General features: G+C 42.4%; 1 protein-coding gene across 13 annotated transcripts in view; it reads left to right on the top strand.

Annotated features, from left to right (window-relative positions):
- Positions 1–4,216: 4,216 nt before the first annotated feature.
- Positions 4,217–23,691, top strand: part of CCDC158 (coiled-coil domain containing 158) — a 68,733-nt gene continuing 49,258 nt past the window's right edge. For 9 of the 13 annotated variants that reach the window (XM_087826880.1, XM_087826850.1, XM_087826906.1 and 6 more), the window contains exons 1-3: positions 4,217–4,269; positions 17,546–17,675; positions 20,406–20,623. In XM_087826880.1, the coding sequence (XP_087683006.1) occupies positions 17,609–17,675; positions 20,406–20,623 (285 nt within the window). In that variant the 5' untranslated portion in view covers positions 4,217–4,269; positions 17,546–17,608. Of the gene's footprint in view, positions 4,270–4,910; positions 4,992–5,306; positions 5,514–17,332; positions 17,676–17,867; positions 17,974–20,405; positions 20,624–23,691 lie in introns of those variants that run through there. The other 4 variants (XM_087826858.1, XM_016207528.2, XM_087826865.1 and 1 more) reach the window with 4 other exon arrangements.

Here is a 23,691-nt window from a genome sequence, read left to right on the forward strand (position 1 = left end):
CTAACTTAGAATTACTAACACTTTCTTAATCAAATTCTTTCTTTCATGACAAATTGATCGAACACAGCTCACAAATCTACTTTTTGTCTCCATATGAAAAATTTCCACTGTTGGCGATTGAGTTCATTGTTGCTCCATTACTATGAATATGACTCCAGGGTAGAAAGATATTTCATTATGTTGACTCTCCCACTCAGCTGGCATGCCCACACCACTCTTTTAAGTGTCATTTGCCTAATCATTGCTTTGACATCTTAGAAATTATGCATCACTCTATTTGTTAACATCACTTAAGGAAAAGTTAATTTGTTCTATTCAAAATTCTCACTTCTTGGTTTGAATTTTTTCATAGTAAGCCCTAACATTTTCCTCTTTACCTTTGCTATCACTTTAAATATTATTTTTAAACTGGATTTTTTAATGCCTCTGAATTTAATATTTCAAAGATTGAAAATGTCCCTAGGTGCTAGATTAGATCTGAAAATAAAGTTAGAGTGACATCTAGTGGATCTTCTGACTAACTAAACAATCATTAAAGTAATTGTAGACAAATTGTAGGTTTGCAAGGTCATTTAGTCTTAGAAAGAAGATCTCAGAACCATCCTAAATAGACAAAAACTGACCTTATTTAAAGTTTGCACAATCTCTCTAGCAACCTCTCAGATGGGAAAAGAATAATCCTTAGTGTGCCTCCTTCTTAAGATTGAGGAAAACTTTCCCCGAGGTCCTTCCCCTGCCTCTAAATGCCAAGAAGCCTTCCTGAAAACAGCCGTGTGGAAGAAGGCTGAAAGCACACAGATTAGTTTAAAATGATCCGGATCCACCAGCTGGGGCAGCCCCTGATGCAACGTGATGGTTCTGTAGAATGCTGTGTTGAATTCGCAAACAAAACTGGGATCTGTGAGAAAGTAGGAAGGTGAAATAGATGTTGGCTCTGCGATTTACAGCCTCTGCTTCACCGACTACCATAAGGGTTCTCCCCAAACTATCAAAGCACAGTCAACTTAAATAGTTTGGGAATGATCAAAATGTTGCGTGTCTTGAGGCGATAGTTTCACAGGTGTATATATCTGTCAAAATTCATCAAATGCTACACTTTATGTTTTTACTTGATTTCAGAGAGAGGAAGGGAGAGAGAGAGAGAGAGAAGCATGGATGTGAGAAACAGCAATCGGTTGCCTCCCAAATAAACCCCAACCAGGGACTGAACACATAACCTGGGTATGTGCCCTGACCGGGAATCGAACCTACCACCTTTTGGTGTATGGGATAATGCGCCAACCAACTGAACCACACTGACCAGGGCTCAATGGTACATTTTAAATGATGCACTTTATTGAGTGGAAGTTATATCTCAATAAAGTTAGGGTTTTTTTTAAAAAAAAATTAAGGACTCCATTGATGGATGAATAAACAAAATGAGGTCTATATATACAATAGCATGTTATTCAGCCTTAAAAAGAAAGGCAATTCTGACACATGCTACAACATGGATGAACCTTGGGGACATTATGCTAAGTGAAATAAGCCAGTCACAGAAAGACAAATGATTCCACTTACATTAGGTACCTAGAATAATCATATTCATAGAAACAGAAAGTAGAATAGTGGTTGTCAGGGGTTGGGGAATTAGTGTTTAATGGGTACAGAGTTTCAGTTTGGGAAAATGAAAAAGTTATGGAAATGGATGCTGGTGATGGTTATAAAACAATGTAAATACACTTAATGCCACTGAACTGTGCACTTAAAAATGTCAACATGGTGAATTTTATGTAATGTATATTTAACCACAATAAAAAAGGTTTAAAAAGTGCTTGCAAAAGGTAAAGAAACACTTAAACTATGACATTATAATTAATCAGTTTATTATTCATCACTTCACAAAAGTGGCAGATGCATAAAGAATCAAATAATAATACCCGATAGCATATACTAAATATTAGATGCCTGGCAGAAGTTATTACTGTTACAGGGATTATTAAATTATTAAAAAGCTGGTAGAGCCCAGCCGGTGTGGCTCAGCAGTTGAGCATTAACTTATGACCCAGGAGATCAAGGCACATGACAGGGCACAAGCCTGGGTTGTGGGCTCGATCCCCAGGTGGGAGTGTGCAGGAGGCAGCTGATCAATGACTCTCTCATCATTGATGTTTCAACTCTCTCTCCCTCTCCCTTCCTCTCTCTGAAATCAACAAAGATAAATTTTGAAAAAAAACTGCTGAAAAAACTTATTTTATTTTCTAGATGAGAAGTAAAAGATCTTAATAAGAATATAGCTCATTAGAAGCCGCAGTATTACCCTTAAACAATAGTTGGTTATAATAAAGAGTGTAAGTTTTCTTTCCTTTGGAAGAAACAGAGTTGGCTTCAAATCACTAGCAACAATGCTGACTGGCCTCACTGAGAGAAACACGGAGGAGACAAGAAAAGGCAATCTGCCTTTATTTTATTAGCTATTTGGCCAAATCTTTTTCTATCTCTTTCCATTCTTCTGTAAAGTGTTTATCCTCAAAACAAACAAACTTAAAAACTCATATTGTTAAAGACTCAACTCAGAGGAACTTTCTAGGTAGACAGAAATGCTCTACATCTTGATTGGAGTGCCAGTGTACACATTTCTCAAAAGTCATCAGTCTGTGCACTTAAAATGAATGAACTGTATTGTAAGTGAAGGGATTTAATAAATGTTTTTGTACTAAGATTAAGTTCTATTCTTTGATTTTATAGATATAGTTTTTTTTTAAGTTAGAAAAAAAACCCTTGCGATAATTTCTGTATCTATCATTTGACAAATGAAAATGCTAATACCCAAGGTGGTATAGATGGTGCCAAAGCTCAGACTAGATCTGAATTCCTTATTCCTGAATCAACTGACTGTTCTTCACTGCATCCCCATAAAGGCCAGCCATTTGGATTGATAACACTAAGGACACTGGTTCCTTGAGGGCAGAAATGAGCTTCTTTGTATCTCCCGCAATGCCCAGCACAGGGCCTGGTCCAGAGCAGGAGCCCAGTGAAGGGAGACGAATAACCACCCTGGATCCAGCCATGGACTCTTACTAAAGGGCTCTTGGTGAGTTGGGTGCCAGCCTCCTATTGTCCACTGCGCTGTGGCCTCCCTGGCCAAGAGTCCCACAGGCTTAGGGGCTCGCCTCACACTGTCCCCGTGGCTCCCTCGGTCCAGTCCTACAGGTGTCTGCTCAGTGCCGCTGTACCAGTGAGGCCTTCCCAGGCCACACTGCCTGACCTGGCTCTGCTCGCAACACCGCTCCCTCCCTGGCACGTCTGAACTTGGCCCTGGGCACTGCTCAGCTGCCTCCCAGGGATGTCAGCTCCACAAGGGTAGGGACTCCCATCTGGTGCACGCCTGTACTTCAGCACCTATGGGAGGCAGATGCTCTATGAATATCTGTGAAGTGACCAAATGAATGATAAAGGAACTCCGAACCCCTTCATCTCTAAATTCTTTATTTTAAAAGTGAAGATGCTCTTTTTAATTCAAAATTTAAAAAAACCATGAAGTATAATGGCAAGACACTCAGGACGCAGACTTTTATAATGAAATTAGGCCACACAACTTGCATACATATATATAGGTTTATATAGTTTTATACTGTTGTAAGCAACAGAATATTTTAAAGACTTAAAAAAGAAAAGGGAACTTTCTTAGTTCCTAGAGTCCAGTGTACAGATACAAACGTGAGACACCAGTGAAAATCACGGGTTAGGTAAGTGACGTATTTTAGTCCGGTTATGGGCTGCGGGTCTGCGGGAGGCGCCGCAGGCTGCAGGCGCGTCGGGGCGCCGGCCCTGGTTCCTCCCCCGACCCGGGCGGGAGTCACCGCCCATCCGACAGGTTCCCCATCGGCGGGGACGCCGGAGCCACCGGAGCCGCGGAGAGCCACCCGGAGGCAGCGGGCCCCAGCCCGGGGAGCCGCCCGAGCCACCCGGAGGCAGCGGGCCCCAGCCCGGGGAGCCGCCCGAGCCACCCGGAGGCAGCGGGCCCCAGCCCGGGGAGCACGCCCGAGCCACCCGGAGGCAGCGGGCCCCAGCCCGGGGAGCCGCCCGAGCCACCCGGAGGCAGCGGGCCCCAGCCCGGGGAGCCGCCCGAGCCACCCGGAGGCAGCGGGCCCCAGCCCGGGGAGCCGCCCGAGCCACCCGGAGGCAGCGGGCCCCAGCCCGGGGAGCACGCCTGAGCCTCCAGAACCGCCGGGGGGCAGCGGCGGAACCGAGGGCGGGCTGCGGAGAGCGACTTCGGTTCGCGGGAAGGTCAGAGGGGAGCTGGGGGGGCGGGGCCCCCAGGCTGGGCTGACTCCGCAGGCGCGGGGGCGGGGCGGTGCTGCCGGAAGAGTTTGGGAAGGTATTTGGGGAGCAACTTCGAGAATGGCCGGGGCGTTCGGTGGGGACCCCGAGCAGGACCGGGGGTTAGGAGCCGTGGAAAGAGCGAGAGGCCCTGAGAGGCAGAGTCCACGCGGAGGCCCGGCCCGGGTCGCCTCTGGGGCAGAGCGGCCAGGTTTGAGGCCGGGGGGCGCGGGCGGCCCCCAGTGAGGGCTGCCCCGGGACGAGGGGCGCGGCGGGCGCTCGGTTGCCCCGGCGACGGTGTCCGGAGGGCGGAAGCGGCTCCGGCGGGGCGCCCCTCCCCCGCCCCTCCCCTCCCCTTCCGCTCCCCCTCCCCTCCCCCTCCGCTCCCCCTCCCCTCCCCTCCTCCCCCTCCCCCATGTCGCTCTTGGGTGATTAACGGTCGCCGGCCTGGCTCGCCCGCGGCTGCCGACGGCCCGAGCCGAGCGCCGAGAGGCGCGGGGGCGCGGGGGCGCGGGGCGCGGGGCGGGGGGCGGGGGGCGGGGCGGAGTCCCGCGCTGCCGCCGCTCCCGCCGCCGAGGAGGAGCCGCCCCGCCGCTGCCGCCGCGCCGCGCCGTCGACGCGGGTGCGGCCGCCACGCCCTCCGGCGCCCCCGCGGGCCCGGCCGGTCTCAGCTGAGGTGCTGGCTGCAGGTACCGAGGCCGGGCTCGGTCCCGGGACAGGGTGCGGGGCGGGCCCGCCGGAGGGCCGGGGCCGCGCGTCTTTGTTCCTGGGCCCCCAGACCTGTTAGTTTCCTCACGGGAATGGACCGCTGCTGTTTCGGGGACCGCGAGGCCTCCGGGACGGCGGCGGCAGCTCGGACCCGGGCCCTGCGCCAAGTGTTCGATTGGGGCGGGAGGGGTGACCGCGGCCCGCCCCAGCCTCCCCTTTCCGCCCAGCCTGGGACGGGCACCGCCTCGCCTCCCGAGCAGGCCCGGGGCCCCCCCGAGAGCGGCGTGAGGAGCCCGGCCCCCCGTTCCCGCGTCGGTCAGAAGCGGCCGCAGATGGGCCCGTCCCTGGGGACAGCCTCGGCTCCGCGTCCTCGCTCGGGCGCCGGTGGCGGTGTGCCTGAAGGTCGGGGGGACATACGGTCCCCCCAAATAAAACGAGGGCAGAGATCCACGATGTCGTCTGTGTGTGCGAGGCCCTTCCTGTTTCACAGAGGACTCGGCATGGTCAGTATGTGAGCGCCACGCACCCTAAAACTCCACAACTGATTAAATAGGGCCTCCTGTGAACTACCTGTTCCCAAACGAGGCGGCCCCAAATTGTGTGGCATAGTAGGCTGAGTAAGGAAGGGCCAAAAGCAGGGCCCCAAACCCTGGCACCGGTCAGTGCTATAAGGAAAAGAGGCCGTTGCACACATGATTCAGTCACGGATCTCGAAATGGGGAGGTTATGCGGGTGGGCTCCAAGTGGAAGCACAGGTAGGATGGGGACACTTGCTGGAAGAGGAGAATACACTGTGACCACAGAGGCAGAGATCAGAGTGATGACAAGTCAAGGAGCGCCGGAGAGGCAAGGAGTGCATTTCCCATTCTTCTGGGGGGGAGGGGGCAGCCCCGCCAACACCTTCATTTCAGCCTGTAAGACTGATTTTGGACTTCTGGCCTTCAGAACTGTGAGAGAATCAGTGGCTATTGTTTTAAGCCACGGAGCTCGTGGTAATTTGTTACAGCAACTACAGCATCATCATGCATATCATCATGCATATCATCATGCTTATAAATCGCATAGAATCAATCCTGTATTGAATATTTTAAAGCTCTCCCGCTGGGGCAGTGGCGGCAGGTTTGATAATGGAGAACACTAAATATTTTCTTAAACTCTGCCAATCCTAAGAAAAAAAAAATGAACAAGCAATTTGGTAAGAAGAGAATAAATTAGGTTCTTAGGGAAAAGGTAGTCTAGCACTTAAAGTAAATTTTTAAACTTTCAAATGTATTTCTATTAATGTATCACTGTATTTGCTCTAGTTTAGAGACTAAAGGTACAAAGTGACTCAGACTTGGTCTGTAGCTGTGATGTTATTGGAAGTCATCATATCAAGAGTTGCAGACACCTGGAGATTGAGCCCAGGCCTGGGCAAAAGAGACAAAGCAACCTCTAATCATCTTGAAATGACAATCTGGAGTTTTCAGAGTGCATGAAAAAAACAGTGTTTAGGTTTAATTGACTGATTTCTGGGACACAGGCAGCTAATTTGCACCCCTACTCTTACCCCACAAAACATCACAAAGAGTAGCCAATTCACTTCCTTTCTGAATTGCTTTTGTGAGGTATAATTTACATAGTATAAAATTCACCAGTTTTAAGTATAAAATCCAATGATTTTTAGTAAATTTACATAGTTGTGCAGTCATCACCACAATTCAGTTTTAGAGCATTTCCATCATCCAGAAAAGTCCCTCATACCCATTTGCAGTCAGTCCCCAGTCCCTCTGCTGGACTACTCCAGTGGCCTCATAACTGGCCTCTTCTACTCAGTATATTGTCCACCCAGCTGTTGGACAATATGTCCCTGATTAAAATTATTAATCAGTAGCTTTCCATTGCAATTAGAATAAGCCCCAAAGTCCTTAGTATGGCTTTTTTAAGGCCCCATGAGCTCTACCCACTACTAGCCTCACCAACAACTCAGGATAATTTAGGAGAGGAAATGATTATAAGCACAGCGTTGCTCTGGGCATGGTACACAGTTGGCTGTCCATAATTAGGCCTCTCATCCTTTCTTGATTACATGCAGTCTCACTAGTCTCCTTCCTCATCAGTCAGTGAACACTGAGCCCTTTTCATCTCAGGGCCTTTGCATATGCTATTTCCCCCTAGGATCTTCCCCAAGCCTCTGTGGAGTTGACTGCGTTTACTCATTCAGCTCAAATGTCACCTCTTCATAAAGTTCTTCCCTGACCTACCCTAAGTAGCTTCAACTTTATCTCTCTATATACTGCTATTCTCATCATTGCACTTAACCATTCTCCAAAATTGTATTTTTATTAATTTCTTTAGCATCTCTCTTTCCCCATTAAACTAAGATTCATGAGGGTAGAAACCTGGTCTAGATCTTAGACAGCTCTAGCTCTAGCATTCATAGAAGCATTAATCATAGCAGTAAAACATCAAAATGCCAACAACAGTAATTAATAATTATTGAATGCTTACTTTGTGCCAGGCGCTATGCCAGGTGGCTTATATATGAATGATTTAATTGAAGTTTACTGCTTTTGATGTGGGACAAGTAAGGGGAGCATGTCCTCTAAATACAGCCCCCTACATGAAATTATTGTTTTCAGAGACATTGGACACTTTTCATTCTCTTCTTATTAGAACGTTGATTTTAAAGACTAGATCAATGTACATTGAGCCTCTTTTTACACATCCCTAAAAACACATCCCTAAAACTGGAGATGTTTTGCTAGGAAGGAAAGGTGGAACCAAAAAGAAGTATATATAAAAGCAGAGTCTTAAAAGAACCGGACATGCTCAGGACGCAGCGAGAAGGCCTTGATTGGGGCACAATATATATTGGAATGGAGATGAAGCTGGGAGGTTGGTTAGACCCAATCATAAAGGGTTTTGAGTGCTAGTCTTAGTTCAAACCTTAATTTTTTAGCAAGATGGGATAAAACGGCTCTGATTTTAAAGGAAACTCTTAAAGACTGTGAGAAAGTAAAGCTAGAAAGATCATTTTGAGGTATTTGTAGTAGGCCTGGCAAGAGTTGGTTAAAGCATGAAGGAGCACAAAAGGACTAAAATTAACTAAGTTGCATGTTCCAGGGTTCATTCCTTATGAGTTATGAGCACACTTAAGTCTTCTTCACCAAGTTAAAAGATATTACAGAGATAGATTCAACAGAATGTGGGTATTCATTGGATGTGGAGTTTGAGTAGAAGAAGAATAGATGAAGACACTGAAATGTCTAACTTGGGAAGTTGGGTTTATGGTGTCATTATCTGAGACACACACTAGAAAGCAGGTTAGGTGGGAATGTGAAGAGACCAGATTAAGTATAAGATGAATTTAAGATGACTGTAAACATATATGCAGAGGTGTTAAAGGAACATATATATTCATTAAAATTTTTCTAGAGCCCCCTAATTTTTTTAAACAAATAGCATGAAACTTGATGGAAGCAGAATTGTCTCTGTCTGGCTTTGTTGTTGACTGAAATCACCTGTGAGAAATCGTAATTTTTGGTCATCTTTTTGCTAAATGTTTTCCATGGTAAATTATAGAATGTCCAAGTTGGAGAATATTTTAGAGATCTTCTAGTCCAACACTCTGCCCAAGAGAGGACAGATAGTAACAGTTGTCATTCCAACAAATGCTCACCCACCCTCAGCTTGAATACCTCAGAAGGAAGCCCACCATGCATGTATTCAAGGTGCTCTAGCTTTTAGAAAATCCATCTCCATTCTGACTTAGAATCTACCTCCCTTTACTTCTAATCATTATTCCTAATTCTGAACATAGGATATTGTCCCTCATTTTTCCAGTGTGGCAACTGTTCACTTAGCTTCTGAGATATTCCAAAAATCCTAGTTGTTTATCATCTCAGTTCCACTGCTTAAAATTTATAGACCTCTTTCTAACCCACTCATGCAAGTTCCTCTACCTAGTAACTTTTCTAATCAAGTACAAGAGCTATTACCTGGTCAAAACATCTCCAACCAATGAAAAACAGTTTAAATGGTCAGAGGACATTCAGATGGTCTACTTAAGTCAGTTTGGACTGTACCTGGAGAAAGATCAGGTCTGGGAATGTACATATGGGAAAGGGGGCTATGTGCCTATAGGTTTACTTACATTATCTTGATATTGCCAATAAGATCTGTACCAACAAAATTAGCATTGGACCAACAGGGAGCATATAATTGAACATGTTCTGGTGTGCAAACATAGCCTAGATAAGTGCCAAAAATACATACTTTCATATGCCAGATAAGCCCAAAGGGGGACAAAAAGGTTTTTGTTACTGTTGTGTCTGTGTTTTAGGTGTTGTCAAGATCTTAAGTGATGAAAATGAACTTTTGAAATTCTTGAAAATAATAAATTTCAGAAAGTGAAGTATTATATTGAATAGGCAGATTTTTAAATATTTTGGTTTTTTCGGTGTTAATAGGATAAGTGAAAATAAGAATATCCAGATATTAAGGTATCTCGTTTTATATTTATATTTAAGAATTGCAAACATACACAACTGATATACTAATTTATTATATCTATATCTAATCTATTTTAGAAACTGAAACCTTGAACTTGATGAATGCCTAGGCTGGAATATCTAAGATAAAGCTACACGGGCTTTATCTGTGGTTTTCAAACTCTTCAGTGGAGCCTTCTTTAGCCCATAATGGTGTCTCCGGGGCATAGAGAAGAGTGTATAGTTGGGGCTCTGAAGGTTTAAAGAAAGGCTTCCACTGCTTGAAAAAGTTTGGAAAACACAACTTTAATCTCATTTAGTAATGGTGGAAATTGAGGCTCCGAGATATGAAAAGATTTCCCTGTGTTCTCACAAGTAACCAATGACAGAATTAAGTTTCCTGATTCAAAGTTCTATGCTTCCATTCTGCCTCCCTACAACATGGTATTATGTACTGGTGAAGTATAATCTTAAATAGCCTAATTCTATATTACTTTATAATCTTCCCTGTGTTTACTCAATGCAGTCTAAATCCACTTACTTTTTTGTTAGTAGACCTATATGAAACTTACATCTCCTTTCTAGATAAATAGAAAGATATAGCCATTTATTATGGAAATGAGTTAGTATGCAAGCTTAAATTATAAATACAGTACTGTTATTCATGAATAATTTAAAATCAGGCAGAATTGTTCATAATAAATCTTGGGCTACCAGAAGAGGCTAAGATCTCATCTTTGTACTTGACTCAGAGATTTAAATCAAACACATGTAAATTCAGGTTATGATCCCCATATCAACAAAGTACAGCATTTTAACAATTTATGACTTCCTTTTACCAGAAATCCTTAATAATTTATTAAGATTTATACATGAAAATAGATATAATGTTCCAATTCTTAAAGTGTAATAAAAGTAGAGAAATGCTGAGTGATTTGACCCAATTGAGGGATATGGTCAATCTAAAATAGTGAAAATTGGAATTCAAGTATTTTTTAAATGTGTTTTGTTTTGTTTTTTACATTGATTTCAGAGAGGGAAAGGGAGAAGGGAGAGAGAGAGAGAAGCATTAGCCATGAGAGTCACTGATCTGCTGCCTCTATTGAGCCGCCTGCACGGCCCCTGCTGGGAACCGAGTCTGCAGGCCGGGCCTGTGCCCTGACCAGGTATTGAACCATGACCTCCTAGTTCATGGGTCGACCCTCAACCACTGAGCCACGCTGACCAGCAGAGCTCAAGTACTTTTTAAAAGACAGATTTCATTATTGTAAAGTTCATAAAATAACGAGCAGCATTGGCAAGTAGAAGTACAAGCATTTTCTTTACAAGTAAATGTTTTAAAATTCTTGTTTAAGCAACTAAACCTATGCTGTTTTCTTTAAACTATTAATTTTCTGAGAAAAATATTTCCCTCTAAAGGACTGCTACTCTTCAGTGACCTACTACCTATCAGTGGGTACTGAATTAATGAGTTTATGGCATTCATCATCTTATGCCAAAGTAAACAAATATGGCTTCCATATCAGGATATTATAAAGTCAAACCTTCTCCTTTCTTCTCTTCTCTCTTTTCCAACTTCTGGTTCCAGTCTGCTTACTTTGCTCGTAGGTTCCCTTTTGTGCTTGATACCAAAAACTTTGGTATCAAGCACAGTGGGTTGGGGTGTGATCGCTCAAACACTGGGCTATGTGATCCTGCCTGTCCCGCTCATTCCTTCATGCTTTTGACCTATCTGTAATTTATGATAATAACCTTACTCAGTCATTTGAATTGTCTTAATGTCTTTCATCATCCTGAAGAATTCCCAAATGCATTATTTTAGTAAGTTATATTATACAGCATACATTCATGATAAAACTTGTTTAAACTAGGGTGTTCCCCCCCCCCCAATGGCAGTCTCTTCTATTTAGAACATTTAAGTTGCCTGGCAATCTTGACTAACACTCCATTTATTGTAATTCTTTATGGAATGTCTCCATACCTACTACTTTTTCCTAAAATTGATAGCATGAAACATATTAAGGTAGAATTTATCTAATTGTACTTTTGACAGATGGTACCTCAGTAATCAAAAGGGAGAAAATGTGAGTGAATTAAGAAGGAATTCTGTTCAATAAAATTCTCGAGCTCACAGGTTTTAAAAAACAAAAAAACCTTTTAACGCTATGCTTACAGTCATGAATTAATGTAAAAATGATAAGCAGTATGTTGTATTGTGATATGCCTCTTTCCATCACTCTGATGGTTCATGCATATATATTTTTTGTTTTTTTAAATAATCTGGATTCTGATTGATTAATTTGATCTCTTTTTCTGTTTTCTACCTCATTAATTTCTGCTTTTATCTTTATTATTTCCTACCCTGTGCTTTCTTTTGTTTTACTTTTATCTATCTTTTTGTGGTAGAAATTTAAATCACCTATTTTTATTCTTTCCTTTTTGAAATAGATGTTTAAGGCTAGAAACTTTCCTCTTTTCACTGCTTTTAATGTATCTCAGATTCTGATGTGTAGTATTTTCATCAGCATTATTTTTCATAAATTCTATAATTTCTGTTGTTATCACACAATTTATGTTTTATCTAAGTGGTTGTGTTACATCATACAATTAGAAGTAGTCTCCTTACTGTAGAATGTGGCTTCTAAGTGCCCTTTGTCTTATTTAATATATTGGCTTGAAGACTTCTTGGTCTGGTATCAGGATTTCAATCCATGCTTTCTTCCTTTTTTTATTTCCTGGCAAATCTTTATCACTTTATTTGTATCAGTGCTTTTTAAGTATCCTCTTGTATACAGCATAGAGTTGAATTTTTTAAAGAGGCTATTTGAAAATCCTTTTATTTGAATTGGCAAGTTAAGTCCATTCACATTATTGACGTGACTATTATGTTTGGTCTAAATCCTGTCATATTATCTCTCTAAAATCAAGTTAAAAATAAATATATAAATTTTGTCATATTATTATATTATGGTGTAATTGCTGTATGTATTTTATTATATTTGCAGTGTTTATTTGGTGTTTCTTATTTTTTCTTTTTAAAATTCTTCTGCCACTTAAGGTTTATATTTTTATTCTAGTGGTTATCTTTGCATTAATACTTTTTATGGTGCACCTGTAAACCCCCTTTTTCCTTACTTAATCTTTTGCTTTTTGTCAGTTTTCGGTGGTATCTTTTGACAGTCAGTGGTCTTCTCCTTTCCCCCTTTTTCTCTCTTCTTTCCATTGTTAGTTATGCCTGTTCTCCTTTGTCACATGTATGTGTATATTATTCTTCAGTGCCATTACCCCAGCCACATTTTAGTCTCAGTTCTACAGTTGAATATTTAAATATCTACCATAAGTTGTTTTGCAGAGTTTACCCAGTCTTTACCTTCTTTCCAAATTTTATTTTGAAAAATGTAAAACTTACAGAAAAGCTAAAAGATTTTCACCAGTAGTTAACACTTTGCCACATTTGCCAGGTATCTTTGGGTTGGATGAAGCTTCACCCTCCCCAGTAGAGTCCTCAGAAGGACACGTGTGTACAGTGTTCTGGCACACTCAAAATATTTTTCTATGGCTTTGAATCTTTTGAAGGAGAACTTGGCTGGACTGATATCTTTCCTTGGTTTGTATTTTCCTTGTATTTCTTTAAAATGCTACTCTACGGCTGCCTTGCTTTGTGTGTTGTTTTTGAATAATCTGATGCCATGTAACCCTCTTCCCTTTGTAAATTAGTTCATCTTTTTTGCCTGAAGGCCCTGAGGACTTTTTCATAATTTTCAAAATCTTATTTTATTAGGATATGTTTCAAAGTTGATCATTCTTGGTCAGTTTTCCCTAGTATGAGAAATGTGTAGAGCCAGGTCTTCCTTTATTCCTAGGAAACTTTCCTGGATTATAGTTTGAAATACTAGTTCTGTTTCATTGCTCTGATTTTCTTGTGCAGGGACACCAATTATGCTCAATCTCCTTTGCCTGTCTTTCATTTCATTCACTTCCTCTCTCACTCATTTTATTGCTTTGTCTCAGTTTTCATTCTCTTGGTTGTTTTCCTGATTTTCTTCATGCCTTCATTGACCCTTTAGTACAACCTGTCCTCCCTTGTGTAATTTGGTCTTCATTTCTGATATAATTTTGTCTTTTTCTTCTCTTTCTTTCTTAACTCTCATTTCATTTCTTTCTAATTTTTTGCTAGTTTTATTTGTTTCTTATTCATTTCTGTCCTTAAGTTTTACATTTCTGATTCAAGGGTGGTTTTTCATATCCCCAAATGCTTGTTTGAGAATAATGCTTGTTCGGTTTGGATTGTGTTACAGTTTTCTTTGAATTCATGTTTGTCGGTGGGGCAGCAGGGGGTGGGGAGGTGGGGACAATTTTTAGTCAGCAGAAAATATTTTATTCACATTTTCTTACATTTTGTAGCAGTTTTGTATGGCTGTGGTCTGCTTTTGTCTATTCCTGTACATTTCGTGAACAGGATTCTTAGTTTGAGAGCGCCCTCTTCCGGCGCAGTGTTGGAGTGGGAGGAGTAGAAGGAGGGTGGGTATATCTTGCTTATTTTTGTTTCTGCCGGGTCCTGTATTTTCCCCTCATTTCCTCCTTTCCCTTTATACCATGTCTCCAGTGGAGATCACCTCCTCTCTCCATATCTGAGTCTCCCTGGAAACACTGCTACATTTGGTCCCCCCACACTTTCAAGCCCTTAAGGCATAGCCAGGGCTATGGACTATCAAGTTCCAACCTGTGCTTAGTGCCTCAGCTTTTAGGGTTCACTTTCTGGGGTGAGTGTGTGCATCCTCTCAGCCCTCTGCTCCCCTCTGCTCCTTGTAAGCCTCTCCTCTCCCATTCTCCATAATACCCACAGGCTTACAGTGCTGGTAGGTAGACTATGGGAGAAATTTTGGAAAAAACTTTTCCTCTGTTTATAGATAATTGGAAGGTTGTGGTATTCCCTTTCTTTTAGAGATGCTAAAGGTGTGGAGTCTGTGTGGTTTTATATATTTGTTCCCTTTATTGATTTTATGGTCATTTTCAGAAAATGAGGGGGAGATTTGGAATCAGGCCACCACCATTGTTTTCCAAACCCAGACGTCCCTTCTTGGCTTAATCTAAAATTATGAGCACTGTTTGATATCAAAGAAGTTTTTCATTTTCTATTAATTTCCAATTTTCTGATTTGTGATTTTTGTTTTACTGATTTTTTACTTTTTACTAAGGAAATATTTTCTTCCATCATTTGACAATGTAACTTTATGAGAGAGACCTAAGAAAAGAAAAATCTTTGCTCCCAATTGGAGTTTTAATTATAATAATATTTGAGACTTCAAGAAGAAGAAATAATATGGTGGTGCAGGTAGCAGCTGCACCCACTGCCTCCCGCAACCACATCAAAATGACAACTAAAATTCAGAACCACCATCACTCAGAGCCTCCTGACATCTGGCTGAACAAAAGCCCCACAACCAGGGAGGTGAAGGAGCATAGAGAGGGTAGGAGGGGCGGAGACGCAGAGACTCGGCCTCGGGCCCACACCCAGTGCCGCGGTTGAAACCCGGGAGGGAATCTCGGTGGTGGGGATTTCCCGGAGGGGTGAGAGGTCCCAGCCCCACAGCAGGCCCCCAGCCCAGGGCGCCAGGCCCGGGAAGAGACGTCCCTACAACTCCGGGCTGTGAACCCAGCGGGGACTGTCCCTGAGGGTCGCGGAGGCTGCGGGAGCCCCAGCATCTCCTCCTAAAGGGCCCGGCACGGACTCACTCGGACGCTCCCTCTGAGCCCAGCGCCGGGAGCAGCCTGAAAGGACCCGGGACACTCAGGAGGGACTAACCTGCCTGAGATCTGGGCGAGAGGCGGAGGGGCGGCTTCCTCCAGGCAGAAGGGCTGGCGGAGGCCATGGCTCCTGTGGCGAGTCCTCCCCGCACACAGCCCGCAGGCAGGCACCATGTTTGAGTCGCCAGCACCTGACTCCCACCTTTGGCCCCGCCCTGTGATTCCCGGAGGCCCCGCCCCTCCCACCTGCAGCTCATCCAGGCCATTTCCAGGGGCTTTTCTGTGCAAGTGGCCTCTCCAGCCTCATGCTTAGGACTTACCTAAAATCTCTCAAACAAGCAGCAGCAGGCCCCATACGGCTTGATAAGTGGCCCCAGGCCTGGCACTAGCGGCAGCTGCATTGGCTCATAGCTTGGCCTCTCCTGGGCACCTCCAAGCCCAGCACAAGGAGCAGCCAACTATGGTTTGCATGTAGCTCATGCTGGGTGGCCCTGGGCAAGGCACTGGCACAGGCTGACTTTGCACCTCCCGGGAGGCCCCAGAGACAGTGCACCTGGTGATCAGACTCGACCACGCTGGATTACAACCCTACCACATCCACAAGTGACACACTCAAGGGGCACACTTAGTGAACACCAAAGCCCTACTGAAGTAAATCCTGATCCATAAGGGTGTCCCCAGCTCAGCAGCTCTCTGGCTCTAGTTGCAGCTGGTCCTCACAGCTGATTGGTCTGGGGGTCAGTTCCTTCCAGGGACACCAACAGCAACCAAGGCTCAACTACAACAGGACAGTGCACACAGCCCACACAGGGGAGCACCTAGAAGGCCCAGCTCAGGTGACTGGGGAGGCTGAGCCACTGGCCCTACAGGACACCTGCTACACAAAGCCACTCTACAAATTCCAGGAGACATAGCAGCTCTACCTATTACATAGAAACACCAGAAAGCAGCCAAAATGTGGAGGCAAAGAAACATGTCACAAAGGAAAGAACAGAATAAATCTCTAGAAAAGGAACTAAATGAAATAGATCCAAGCAAGCTAACAGATAGAGTTCAGAATAATGGTTATAGGGATGCTCAAGGATATTAGTAAGAGTATGACGAAAATAATTGAGAAAATCGATGCTACGCGAACTGAAATGAAGAATAATTTACAGGGAATCAACAGTAGAGTAGAGGATGGTGAGAATCAAATCAGCAATTTGGAACATGAAGAAACAAAAAACACCCAACCAGAAGAGCAAAAAGAAAAAAGAATCCAGAAATATGAAGATAGTGTAAGGAGCCTCTGGGACAACTTCAAGAGGCCCAACATTCGTATTATTGAGGTGCCAGAAAGCGAGGAAAGAGAGCAAGAAATTGAAAACCTATTTGAAAAAATAATTACAAAAAACTTCCCCTACCTGGGAAAAGAAATAGACTTACAAGTCCAGGAAGCACAGAGGGTCCCAAACAAGAGGAACCCAAAGAGGCCCACAGCAAGACCCATCATAATTAAAACGCCAAAGGTTAAAGACAAAGAGAGAATCTTAAAAGGAGCAAAAGAAAAGGAATTAGTTACCTACAAGGGAACACTCATACGACTGTCAGCTGATTTCTCAACAGAAACCTTGCAGGCCAGAAGGGAGTGGCAAGAAATATTCAAAGTGATGAAAAACATGGAACTGCAACCAAGATTGCTCTACCCAGCAAAGCTATCATTTAGAATTGAAGGTCAGATAAAGAGCTTCTCAGACAAGGAAAAGCAAAGGAGTTCATCACCTCCAGACCAGCACTACAGGAAAAGTTGAAGGGTCTTCTTTAAGAAGAAGCTAATACACAAAAGAATCTGATGAACTAAATAGATCCAGAGACATTGACGCATGCAACAGACGATCATACTTCAGAGGGAAGAGGGAAGGGGAGTGTAGGGAGTGTAGTTATGCAAAGAAGTTATATGCATAACCCATGGACATGGACAATGATGGGGTGAAGGTCTGGGGAGGGGGTGGGAGCGAGGTGGAGGGAATCAATTGGGGGGGGAAATGGGACACCTGTAATACTTTCAACAATAAAGATAAATTTGAAAAAAAAAATAATAATAATTGAAGTATTAGTTTTTTTTATTTTGAGGTTGTCTTTAATAAGCCAGTTGACCATCAAAATCAATACTTTTTACAATAAGATTCTATTCACTTATTAATTTTATATAATACATTTTTGTATAAATATTTTCCTGGTGCAAAATTGTGAAATTTCAAATATGAACAAAGTCAGTTCCTCTTCAATGAATATATTGTACCTTGCAAATAAATATTGAATCCCTGTCTTTGTAGATAAGAACTAAAAGGGAAGCGTTCGTATTTCAAGATCTCTAAGAAGAGGTCACAATATTTAACATGGAACACAAACCTTGTGAGTCAAATAATGAAGATTTATCAAGCAGTGGCATCGCATCCAATGGAGGTATGTGTTCTTTATAAAACAAAAATGGGGGAAAAATAGAATTAAGCTGTGTTCCTAATATTCATTCAAGCTGCAGTTTTTTAGTATGTTTTGATTTTAACTGTTCAGTGCAGACCTTGGCCATGAATATTTACCATATTGTTTATAAGTATGTGTGTGTATATATATATATATATATATATATCTTTATTAATTTCAGAGAGAGGAAGAGAGAGAGATAGAAACATCAACGATGAGAGTTGTCACTGATCAGCTGCCTCCTGCAAGCCCTCGACTGGGGATGGAGCCCACAACCCAGGCATGTGCCCTGACCAGGAATCGAACCACGATCTCCTGGATCCTAGGTCGATGCTCAACCACTGAGCCACGCCCAGCCGGGCTATAAGTTTACTTTTTGAGAAAGGAATTGTTTAGTCTTTTAAAAATAGCATATCTGTTTTTTAGCATATGTTAACATTACTTTTTTGGCTTAAAAATTGTTTCCATGTTGAGGCACTTCAACACATTTCATGTTTCCCTAAACTCCTTCTCTTCCTTCATCTACTGTAAGCCAGAATTCTGTATTATTTTGACTTCTTTTCCCTTACCCACTCTCACATCCCAATCAGGTACTAAGTCTTGTTTCTTCTATTCTCAGAAATTTCTCTTGAATCCATTTTCCCCTCTCCCTCTCCCTCTCCCTCTCCATCCCCATTACTACTGTCCTAGTTCAGGCCCCAATTACCCCCATTACCTCTGATTGAAATTATTATCATTATTATTTTACTTTTTCATTTTCATCTTAATGCACTAAGAACAAAAATACCTACAGAATAAGGGATATCACATATACAGTGGCTCTTATCCATGGGTTTACAAATAATACATTTCAATGAAGCAAGTATTTCTTTTGACCATAGATTTTCACTAGTCAAGCTTTTCCTAAAAGGCTGGAATCCCCCTAGAGAAATGCATCTTGCTTTTAATAATAGTGAGAGAGTTCTGAGATGTAATATTTCTACTGAGAAGACTCATAATACATCTAGGATGTTTCCTTATTAAACAATGTTTTTATCTGAAATACTGAAAATGTTGTGAAGATGTTTACTTAAGACAATTTTAATGAGCCAATTTAAACAATTTACTTATGTGGTACTAGGTATAACTGTGATCTGCTTTTTAATGTAGCCAGTTTCCAAACAAAGAACTTAAAAAGGTGTACTCTTACCACGCACACATAGACACAAACACAGAAACATGGATTAATACCATTGATGTAGGTTTTATAGTATATATCAGATTGCTACGGCTCAGTGTAATCAAGGCTAGTGGAATGTGAGTATATTCTCTTTCTAGATTAACACTATAGAATTGTAAAGAATTGTAAAGAATGGCAGCTCTGATAACCAGCCAGATGGCAGACTACATCTACACTCACTAACATTATGTTTCTTTTTTTAATCACGCAAGAATATTTTTTCGCCACTGCTTTTTAGAGTAGAAGGGAGATGGGGGATCAGTTGGTTGTCTCCCACACGTGTGCCTGGTCGGGTATGGAGCCTGCAACCGAGGTGCATGCCCTTGGCCAGAGTCAAACCCAGCACCCCTCAGTCTGAGGGCCGACTCTCTAACCACTGGGAAAACCCAGCTAGGGCTGATTGAAATTATTTCAATCAAAAGATAGCAATCTGGAAAACAGAAAGGTGGAATAAACAGCTGGCTCTTAATACAGGGAATTGGTAAGAAGGGTATTGGAAGAGCTGAGAAGCGTAACTGGATGAGATTATCCAGAGATGAGTAACTGCAGGAAGCTGCTACCAATCTTTGGACTAGAGGGACTAGAGAAAAGGAACTGTTGTCAGGACATTGAAGAGGGAGGCAGAATATGCTGATAATTCCCAAATCCCAATCTCTGAAGCAAAGATTCACTCTTGAACTTCAGGTCCATGTACAGTATTTGAACACCAAACGTCCTTATTGGATGTTGCTGAAGCCCAGAACCCAAGAGAAATACTTGACACCTTCCTCTCTTTTACTTTCCACATATATTTCTCAAATCTATGCCTTTGTGTTTGTCACCACCAACTCTGCTTTAGGGCACACCCTTGCTATTTCTTGCTTACATCGCTGAAAGCCTTCTCCTGCTAGGATTCTCTACCTTTAGTTTTAGCCCCATCAATGCATTCTCTACCCTGGAGCCAGAAAACTTTTTTAAAACACAGACTTACTTGTATTAACCCCCTACTTTCAGATCCTTTAATGATTTCTCAGAGCTTTCAAGATGAAATATGAACTCCTTGGCATGACTACAAGGTCCTTCATAATCTGCCCTGCATCTTCATTCTCATATCTGGCCACTACTTTCTTTTCACCCAGAATATGCCATGCTGTCTTAAGCTTCCATGCCAATAATTATGGTGCTCCCACTGTCTGGAATGCCCTTCCTCTTCTCTTGTCCTCCAGACTAGTTAGCTCTTACTCATAGATACTTCAAGGCTCATTCAGCTCAAGCATCACTTGATTACTATCAGGTAAAACTCCCTCCTCCCTAATCTACTCCTCGTTTTTACCATGTGCTCCTTTCTCTCAGAGGTACTTTCACTTGTCTATTTGCCTCATGAGACCTTGAGTTCCTTCATGGTTCAATAAGGGAGTTACCTAGGATAATGTTTGCCACAAAATTATTTTATTTTAGTAGTAATAGTATTTAACTTATTTTAGTAATAAGTTAATTAATTCTTTAATATTTAGGTTCTTCAAGTCCATTTTTTATGTCACCTGTACGTGGTACAATAATTGAAAACACATCTGCATCTGGAACTTTGACACAAATTCCTTTTTTCCCTAAATATGAAGCAGAGCTTGATTCTCACAGGAAAATCATCCCTTACCCTGGAAAAGAACACATCGAACGTGTTTTGGAAGAATATTCACATCAAGTCAAAGATTTGCAGAAAAGACTGAATGAAGTGAGTCACATTCTTTTCTTTCAGCACCTGATGCTGTTTTGGAAAGACAGTGAAGCACAATGCCTTGGAATAGAACCTAACTTTCTGGAAGAAAACCTTAACAATGGATTTATTGGTTAAACTTATTAATTAGGCCTATCCCTTCTATTTCAGTATTAAAAGTTGGGCTGATGAAAAGTCTGCATACCTATTTTCTCTTGTTAATAATTAGTTATAATATGTCTTGCTTTAATGTAATTTCCCAGTTTTATTGCTATATAATCAGTAGCACTGTATAAAGTGTATAGCGTAATGATTTGATTATATATATTATGAAACGATTACCATAGTAACTTTAGTTAACAACTGTTTTCTCATAGAGATACAAAAGAAAAAAAAAGGTTTTTCCTTGTGATGAGAACTTTGGATTTATTCCCTTACTGGTTGTCATACACGCCATGCGGCAGTGTCAGCCGTAGTCGTCATGGTGTACACTGCAGCTCCACTTCTTATCTGACTTATAACTTGAAGTTTGTACCTTTTCACCACCTTCATCCAGTTTCCCATCTCCACCCCTTGCCTCTGGTAACCACAAATCTGATATCTTTTTTTATGAGTTTGTTTTTTTTGTTGTTTCTTTTTTTATTTTTTATTTTTAAAATTTTAAATATATCTTTATTGATTTCAGAGAGAGGAAGGGAGAGGGAGAGAGAGAGTTGAAATTGAAACATCAGTGATGAGAGAGCCGTCATTGATTGGCTGCCTCCTGCACGCCCCCGACTGGGGATCGAGCCTGCAACCCTGGGCATGTGCCCTGACCTGGAATTGAACCCCGATCACCTGGATCCTAGGTCGATGCTCAACCACCATGCCTGGCCGGGCTGTTGTTTCTTTTTTTAGATTCCACATATAAGTGAGATCATATGCTATTTATGTTTCTTTGACTTATTTCGCTTAGCATAATGCCCTCAAGGTTCATCCATGTGGTCACAAATGGCAGGATTTCCTCCTTTTTATGACTGAATAATATTCCATTACGTACATACCACAGCCTGTTTATCTATTCATCCGTCAGTGGAGAGGTAGGTGGTTTCCATGTTTTGGCTATTGTAAATAATGTTGCTGTGAACATGGGAGTGCAGATATCTCTTCGATATAATATTTTTAATTCTTTCATATATATTGCCAGAAGTAGAATTACTGGATACTATGGCAGCTCTATTTTTAATTTTTTGAGAAGTCTCCATACTGTCTTTCATAGTGGCTGTACCAATTTACATTCTCACTGACAGTGCACAGGGTTCTCTTTTCTCCACACCCTGGAATTAGATGCCCACCCCTCAGGCTGATGTTTTAATATAAGCAAGTGAGCCTCCTTTATTTTGAGTCTTGGACACAATTGGCTGCCTCTGAGCTGGGCCCTGCGGTGAGTTTGAGCACACCAGCCCTTCAGAGATTTCTCAGATGCTGCAGTCTTGTAGGTCTCGGGACTCAAGCCTTGTTTTTCAAAGTCAAGATGTTTTGGGGACTCATCTCTCAAGTGTATGTCTTAAGAATTGGGCTGCTCGGTGTGGGATTTGAACCCGTCCCTCCTCAGGGAGAACCTCTGGGTCTAGGTCCCTCCCAGTGTGGGACACAGTGGCAGGTGGGGTTTATGGCAAGATTGTGCCCCAGCCTCTTCTACCCACTTGGATGTGGTTTTCTTCTTGTTTGCCCAATGTGTAGTGTTCACACAGCCAGCCTTTAGGTTTCTTTAAAGAGGAAATTTGTTCTGTATATAGCTGTAAACTCAGTGTGTTCATGGGAGGAGGTAAGTTCAGGATTTTCCTACATCACCATATTGAACTGGAACCTGTACTCTCTTGTCTTTTTTTAATTATTTTTTATTTATTGATCTTATAGAGAGAGGAAGGGGAGCAGAGGGGGAGAGAGAGAGAGAAACAGTGTCATTTTACTTATTTCTGCATTTATTGGTTGGTTCTTTTATGTACCCTGACTGGGGACTGAACCCACAACCTTGGCATAGGGAGCCACCACTCCAGCCGACGGAGCTACTTGGCCAGGGTTTGTACTCTCATGTGTTTTTGATGGTAGCTATTCTAGCAGGTGGGAGGTGACATCTCATTGTGGTTTTGATTTGCTTTTCCCAAATGATCAGTAATGAGCATCTTTTTATGGACCATTTTGCCATCTGTATGTCTTCCTCGGAAAAAATGTCAATTTAACACTTTGCCCATTTTTAATTGGATTATTTGGTTTTTTGCTACTGAGTTGCATGTGCATTTGTTGTTGTTTAATTTTGGATGTTAACCCCTATGTGATGCACAATACAAATATTTTTCCCATTCCTAGGCTGTCTTTTCATTTTGTTGATCATTTCCTTTACTGTACTAATGGTGTCATTTTAGTGAAACTCGAAAGCTCAGAATGTTATAATTAATGAAACTGACCAACAATTATAATCAATAGTGGTTCCGGCCCCTGTCCTGTCACAGTACCTGGTTTATGTTTACAAAGCAGTGGTAGGGGCAGGCTTTAGGTGTATGTTATACATGATAGCTACATAGTGTAGAGAAGTTGTTTGCTAAAATCTTCAAGCAACCTTATGTGGAATCAAGCTGGTTCTAGTCTGCCTTACAATTGTATGTTGGGTCCCAGTCATCTATAACCTGAAAGTCAAATCCACCAGCTTATACAGAGGCCTTTGTGGTCTAGCCTCTCTCTGTACACGGCAGTCTCTTCTCTACCAGTTCCCCTGTGTAGCCGCCATCCCAGCAATATCAAGCTCCTTGCTCTTCCCTGGATGTACCATATGATCGTAGTCCTCGTGCTTTTCCCAAGGAATGTCCGCTCCTCTACTGCGTCTGCCTGGCGCGGTCTCATTACCTATCAGGAGTTAGCTGAGGCCTTTCCTCTCTGAAGCCTGTCCTGTGGACGGTAGTGGGCGTGCTCTCCTTTGCCTTTCGTGCACGTGTCTGTTGTAGTGTTCAGTACATCTTACTGGGTTCATGAACACGTTCCTCTACCTCAGTAGACTTTGTAAGCACTTGGAGGAAAAAACAAACCTACAACCTTAAGTGCCGAAAAGA

This window comes from Miniopterus natalensis, chromosome 1, assembly GCF_054644295.1.
Source record: "Miniopterus natalensis isolate mMinNat1 chromosome 1, mMinNat1.hap1, whole genome shotgun sequence".
In the NCBI taxonomy this organism is placed as follows: domain Eukaryota; kingdom Metazoa; phylum Chordata; class Mammalia; order Chiroptera; family Miniopteridae; genus Miniopterus; species Miniopterus natalensis.